Source organism: Gracilinanus agilis, chromosome 5, assembly GCF_016433145.1.
Source record: "Gracilinanus agilis isolate LMUSP501 chromosome 5, AgileGrace, whole genome shotgun sequence".
Classification (NCBI taxonomy): Eukaryota; Metazoa; Chordata; class Mammalia; order Didelphimorphia; family Didelphidae; genus Gracilinanus; species Gracilinanus agilis.
Window position 1 is genome coordinate 191,918,514 of NC_058134.1, and position 7,275 is coordinate 191,925,788.

Genomic DNA, 7,275 nt, shown 5'->3' on the forward strand with positions numbered 1-7,275 from the left:
AAAGGAGGAGGAGAAGAGTATAAATAAACTAATTAAACAAACAAATCAGATTTGGACACAGCTGGGTGACAACAGAAGTTTAAATGCTTGTGTATATTGTGCTCTCAGATCACCAAAATGAATAGCATTAATGTGCAAAGAGTACTACAAAATTGTGGCATGGAGGCGTGACATTCAAAGCAAGGTTCTTATTTCATTAGAGGGCAAGGGGAAAAAGAACACAAATTCAAATCACTTATTCTAGTCTTGTTGAAAGAGGTTAGTTATGCCTGTTAAAAACTTTCAAAAACTTCAAGAAAAACTCCTTCTAAACTACAGAAAAGAGAGGGAGAAGAAGAGGGATGACAGTGACTTCTCTGTATTACAGACCAAGAAAAAACTTCAGGCTCGAATCTGTTGGCTACTGGTACAGTTGTGTGAAAGATTTACTTTTTTTGCTATTGTCTGTAATATGATTATTTTTTGCACTGTAAAGCTAGGCTACCACAATTACCAGGCAGTGATTGTGAACCTCAGTTTCATTGGGACTTCCATGCTCACACCTGTGTTTGTGGGATGGCTGGCTGACACCTGCCTGGAGAGGACCAAACTGGTGTACATTTGTTCATTTCTACATTTTGTAGGTTAGTGGCATCTCTTTGTATTTCTTAGTTTGACATAGTCTAAAATCAGTTTTTAGCTTTGCATGTGGATACTCCCTTCTAATCTGAAATAGGCTATTTAGAGGAAGAATGTTGTTCTTATATTCTGAGTACATAAGTATTTAGAAGGAAGCTGGTGAAGGCTTGTTTTTTTGTTTTTAAATGAGATGTGAAATGTTTTGCATTTATCTGCATGGCTATTGTATAAATGTACTCAACATAGTGACTACATAATGACTTAACACTTATCCTCTATATAGCTTAAGATTCAATAACCTCAGGACTATGCTTCAATAATCTTCTATTTGTGACAGAGTATTTAATATCTATGTAAACATACAAAGATATTCCCTTTTATGATGCTTTTCATAAAAATTAGTTCTACCTAATATGCTATTCAGCAATGAACAGTGCATAAGAAATAATACCTCGTGAAATATAGACAAGTGGAAAGGGAAGAAATTCATGAAAATACTCATTTTTAATACCCAAAACATTTCTCATGTGGTATAAAAAAGTGTTAGAGAATGGAAAGGGTCTACAAGGGCTCTTGATTTCTGTGGTGTATTCATGCAATGAAAATGAGGACTCTATTTCTGGAAAAACATTGTTCAAGAGCAATGTGATCTATTGGGAAGTAGTAGGAAGTAGAATTTTTTTTAGTGGATGTAGGTGGAGAGAAGTTAGCAAAAACTGATTTTCTTAGGCTCATTGAATCACTTTGACCTATTCTGTTATTGGAGTTCAGTTAAAAAGAGTGATTTTCATTCAACAAACATTTATTGAAATGACACTGGAAACATTTTGGGGAAAGCAGCTACACAATGCTATGTGCATATAAAGAAAGTCTGTGATAGAAGCTATAACAATTGTAAAGATGTTAAGAAATCAACTAAGTCGCCAAAGGGGAAAAGATCTTATTACTACCCCAAAAGGCTGATCAAGAGAATATCAACTGCTAATCCAGTTGTTACCTTGCTCATCTATATGTTATTTATAACGTTATCCTTAATGAGGATATTAAACAAGAATGGTCAGATTTTTCTTTTCTTTTTTTTTTTAAACCCTTACCTTCCGTCTTGGAGTAAATGCTGTGTATTGGCTCCAAAGCAGAAGAGTGATAAGGGTAGGCAATAGGGGTCAAGTGACTTGCCCAGGGTCACACAGGTAGGAAGTGTATGAGGTCAGATTTGAACCTAGGACTTCCCGTCTCTAGGCCTGGCTCTCAATCCACTGAACTATCCAGCTGCCCCCTTAGTCAGGTTTTTAAAAGCAATATTGTACAGTAGACTAAACTTTTCCCATTATACAATAAATTGAAAGATGTACATGATGTTTCTTTAATTATCCCGTTGTGCTTATAATTTATTGGCTTATAAATAAGCTATTTGGTTCAATAGAGTAAAACATTTTCATTTAAATTGTAATCTTTACAAGAATTTATTCTTTGACTCCTTCCAAAGACTCCACATTTTTTCTTTTTAATTCAATGTTATTTCATTTCCAGTTCTGAATTCTCTTCTTGAGAAAACAGGAAACAGAGGCAATTACAAATTTGTATATGTTTCTGCAGTATTTTTGTTTAAAAAAAAAAAAAACTTTTATTCTGCACTCTGAATCCATCACCTCCCTATCTGGAGGTGGTTAGCATGTTTAATCATGAGTCCTATAAAATAGAGTTGATTCTGTTATGTTGATCCAAATTCCTTATTCTTTCAAAGCTATTTGTCTTTACAATATTGTTGCTATTGTATAATATTGTTCCCCTGGTTCTGCTCACTTCATTTTGTATCAGTTTCACACATGTCTTCCCAGGTTTTTCTAAAAGCAATCCTTTCAAATTTCTTATATAATAATAATATTTTATCACATAAATATACCATAATTTATTCGATTTTCCCTGCCTAATTGATATATTTGAAATGAAAATTCCCTTCAATTTCTACTTTTTACCATCATGACAAGAGCTGCTATAAATATTTGTCTACATTTTTAGTAATTTGAAACATATTTACTTTTACTTGTCTGATTTCCACTAGGGTAGAAATCTAGTAATGATATCTCTGGATCAAAGGGAATGCATAGTTTAATAGCTTTGGGGGCAAAGTTCCAAATTGCTTTCTAGAATGACCAGACCAGTTCACAATTCTACCTAAAGTATACTGATATACCTGTTTGTTTTTTCCCATTGCTCTTCCAGCATTTTTTAATCTTCTTATTTGCCAATTTTTCCAGTTCCCCTTTCATTAAGCAATAAGAGAAATGAAAAACAAGACCTTCATACAAATATGTATAATCAAGCCAAAGAAATTCCTTCACTGGCTATGTACAAAAACAGTCTGTCTGTCTGTCTGTCTTTCTCTCTCGTTAAGAACTCAGGATACAAAGGAAAGGGGGAAAATGTCTGTTCCCAAGGAGTTCACAGTCTAGTAAAGGAGACAACAGGCAAAAAAGTTGTGTACAAGACAAGATAAATTGAGAATATTCTCAGAGGGAAAGTATTAAAATTACAGAGGACTGGGAGAAGCTTCTTCTAGAAGGTAGCACATTAGATAAGACTTGAAGGAAGCCAGGAAAGCCAGGAGACAGAAATGAGGAGGAAAAGCATTCCAGGCTCAGAGGATAGACAATCAGGAGATAGGATCATGTGCCAAGAACAAGCAGAGCAGTGTCACAGAATCACAGAGTATGTGGAGAGGAGTAGGATGGAAAAAGCCTAGAAAAGTAAGAAAAGGATAAGGTTATGGAGAACTTTGAAAAACACACAGAGGATCTTATATTTTATTTTGGGAGTAATAAAGAACTTCTGGTATTTATTGAATGAAGGATGGAGGGGAGTAGGATTTGTTAGACAAAAATTTCAAAGAAAAAATAATTTAGGAACTGAATAGAGCGTGAGGAGGACAGTAGACTGGCTTGCCTTTGTAATATGTCAAAGTTCTTTAATAATCCTAAACTTCTCCCAGATATAGAGAGAGGTCTCACATTTTCTACTAGTGGTGGTATATGAATGGAAATTATGGAAAGGCACATTTCTCTGAAAATAAAATTCCCCACTGATAGAGGTGCCCAGTGATTTAGAGTAGATCACAAAATATATAAACTTGGGAATGAAATACAGAAATGGAATAAAGTATGTCATCAAATAAATGAATCAAAAAGATATGATGGAAACCTGGGGAAAACAAAAGGCACACTCCATAATCTTCATTCATATCTGTAAAAGATTAAGAGAAATCAAGGAAGGCTCATCAGTTCATTGAGTAGACTTCCTTTGAATATTCATATTCAATGTAATCATAGAGTCATTTGAATATTTGAATTTTAAACATTTATGGAGCTCTTGTTGTACTCTATTCAGGGCATTATGAAGCATAAAACAGAGCCCTTGATGTTGTTAACACACACGCTTGGAAAAACTAGAGAATCAAAACCAGTGCAAATTATAAATAGCTCAACATTTATATAAAAAATTAAAAGTAATCAAAATGTAGTTGGGTGAGTCAAGGTACCCCCCCTCTTCTCCACAGAATTAGATCTAAAAAACAGTACCAAAAAAATCTGATCTATTATTTTCTGGAAAGGGTGTTTTTATTATCTGTAGCTTTTAAAATTCATTTTGGATGCATGATCAATATTTGTAAAAATACATTTGATGAAGTAAAATATATAAAGATATATATTTATATATGCACACTCGAATAACACATTAGAAATTGCCAAAAGTCATTCAATTTGACCCTCATTCTGTTTATTTCCATATTTTCCTTCTTATAAATCTTTTTTAGATTTACTCAGCTCAGAAAGAGAAATATTCAGTTGTTTTACAGTTATTGTATTATCCTCAAAAAACTTTTTGTTATTACTTCAAGATTTCATACAGGTGTCAATACATATATTTTTGTCCATATTAGGTTTTTATTGTCTATGTTGCCTTTTAAACATTATGAAGTTTCCCTGTTAATCTTTTTTGATATTATCATTTTTACTATTGCCTTGATTAAAATTATAATTTCAATTCTGCTAGTTTAAAATGCCCTAAAGCTTAATAGATTTTTGTCTAGTTCATCACTTTTATTTTGCATGAGTCTCTGTTGAAATTGTGTGTGTATATGCATGTGTATGTGGGGGGGGGGCAACTAATTATTGAGCTTTGGTTTATTATCCATTCACTTTCTTTTAATTAAAATTTTAATCCATTCCCATTTAAAGTTGAAATTGGTATTTTCTTCCATTAAATTAAATACTATATATTTTTTTTTCTTCCTTATCCACCTTTCTAAAATCAGAATTCAGTTACTCTGGATTTGCTTACACTAATCTGATCCTAGCCTTTTCACACAAACTCTCCAAATCTACCACCATAGTAAATATCCCTTTCTAAAAACAAATTAAGTCTAGCTGACCAATCAATATCATTTGATTATCATGGGAAAAACACATTGGTGGGGGCTCATAAGCTAAAGCATTTAAATCAATCCTTTAGGGCTCCCCCTTGACTATGAGGTCTTTCTTATGGGAAGCAGACGTGATAGTACATGTGGGGTTTGGAAAAGGAAGATCAGAGCCTACATGAGCTACAAAGGTGAAAAAACAGGAGAGGCTAATTGGAGCAGGGTAGCACAACTAGTAACTAGCAGAGCGAGGATTCAAACCCAGATCTTCTAACCTCCAATTTCAAGATTTCTACTATTCTAAACCACCTAGTATGTAGCAGTTAACAGTGATTTACAGGTGAGAAGTGGCAAAAGATGTCATGGACCTATGTAATCAGCAAATGGAGTTAGTGGGTTCTGTAGAAAGAACAAAAGACAATAGACATTGATCTCTCCAAGATGGTAAAAGATTATGAGAAAAGCCTCAAATAGACTGAATATAGCCTTCATGTGAGATTTATAAGAAAATATGAAGAATGAAGAGCATTGTTTAAATTGCAGCCATATCATCATCTAGATTTTATTTTCTTTTTTGGAACTGTTATTGTCTGGTTTTCAGAATAGTTGTGCTGGTCAGATGAGAAAGTGCAGAGGTATTGTGATTTATAACACTGAAGAGGGTACGCTGAAATCCTAGACTGATCAAAGATTTACATTTTAAGAAAATATTTGTTATATACATATGAATTATTACTTTCTAATAGGGTAAAGTACTCTAGAGACAAACGTTCAATCTGGCCATTTAGAGAGCACTTGGCAAGTGATTTCGCCAAAATTAGGGATATTTAGCTCAGAATTCACCAGACCCTATTACTCATTCACTATTTTTATTTGGTAAATAGAAGATCTAAGATAGCCCTGTTAGAATTCTTATCTTCCCTCAGAACTACAGACTGTTCTTTTTCTAAAAAAACATTCTACACACCCCTCTACCTTTCAAAATATCTCTTTGAGTTGGACAAGGATCGATAAATATAAGATCTCTATCACTATTGTCAGCTAAGAGGCATGAGTCAAAACAAACAAAACAAGACAAACAGGGCAAAAAAACACCAGTTCTTTCTAATTCTACAAATGTACTTTTCTCACTGGTTGAAAGAGGACAAGGAGCATTTATTCTGTGCTTACTCCATGCCTGGCACAGAACCAGATGATATCTGTGTCTCTGTCCTCAATGAGCTTATAATTCAGCTGTAGACCCAAAACTAACATGTATGAGACAAATGGAAACTGTGTTAAATTATGTATTACTGACTCAATATTATGGAATGACAGAGAAGGGAGAGATTATTGTGAATTGGAATAAAGAAGCACCTCAAACATAGGTCCCCTGAGGAACAAACAGAAAGAATATTCCTTCTCGGGTGCCATTCACACCACCTTCCTGCTGATATTACAACACTGTGTTTAAATAATCTCATAAAACTCTCTTCTAGGACAATCTCTGTCAATATCTAATACTGAGTTCTAATAGAAGAGAAAAGAAAGGAATCAGAAAAAGTAGGAGGAATCACAATAAAGGAAATGGAAGGGATACAGAGGTTGTGCTACATGAATTCATTTCAAGCTGAAGAACTATTCTTCAATGCATTTTTCAATCCTACAATCTCTGACACCTTAAGTCAATCAAATTCTCTCTCGTTCATCTAATTATAATTTATCAACCTTGAATAGTCAAATGATCTCTTTACATGGTCTCTGTGTGTTGATTTATTTTGTTTGCCTATGCCTATTTGTTACAAGGTAGGGTTCTTTGAGGCTGGGAATGGGGTGGGATTTAAAACCATATAAATGTGATGAAGAAAAAAGGAAGAAAATAAATAAAATATTTTTAAGATAGTTAATATTCAAGGACCAGGTAGGTAGCTCAGAGAATTGAGAGCCAGGCTTAGAGAAGGGAGGTCCTAGGTTCAAATGTGGCCTCAAACATTTCTATCTAGGTGACTCTGGACAAGTCACTTATTAAACCCCATTGTCTAACCCTTATCACTCTTCTTGATTTTAAGACAGAAGGCAAGAGTTTAATTTTTTTAATTAAAATTAGGAAACAAAAATATTTTAAAGATAATTAAAGTACTCCCCAAAAGGAATTTTACTTGCCTTTAATTACCTCTGGAGATTCTGAGCATTTATGAAGTTGAGTATCACAACTTAGAAATATGGTGCTCTGAAAGGTTGTTTATATATATATATATATA

The 7,275-nt window shown here is 33.7% G+C and overlaps 1 protein-coding gene across 1 annotated transcript in view; it reads left to right on the forward strand.

Annotated features, from left to right (window-relative positions):
- The first annotated feature begins 265 nt into the window (after positions 1 to 265).
- The window catches only part of SLC15A5 (solute carrier family 15 member 5), a 132,938-nt gene continuing 125,928 nt past the window's right edge, over positions 266 to 7,275 (forward strand). Inside the window, exon 1 of the mRNA XM_044679073.1 lies at positions 266 to 623. Within this exon, the coding sequence (XP_044535008.1) occupies positions 266 to 623 (358 nt within the window). The remainder of the gene's footprint in view (positions 624 to 7,275) is intronic.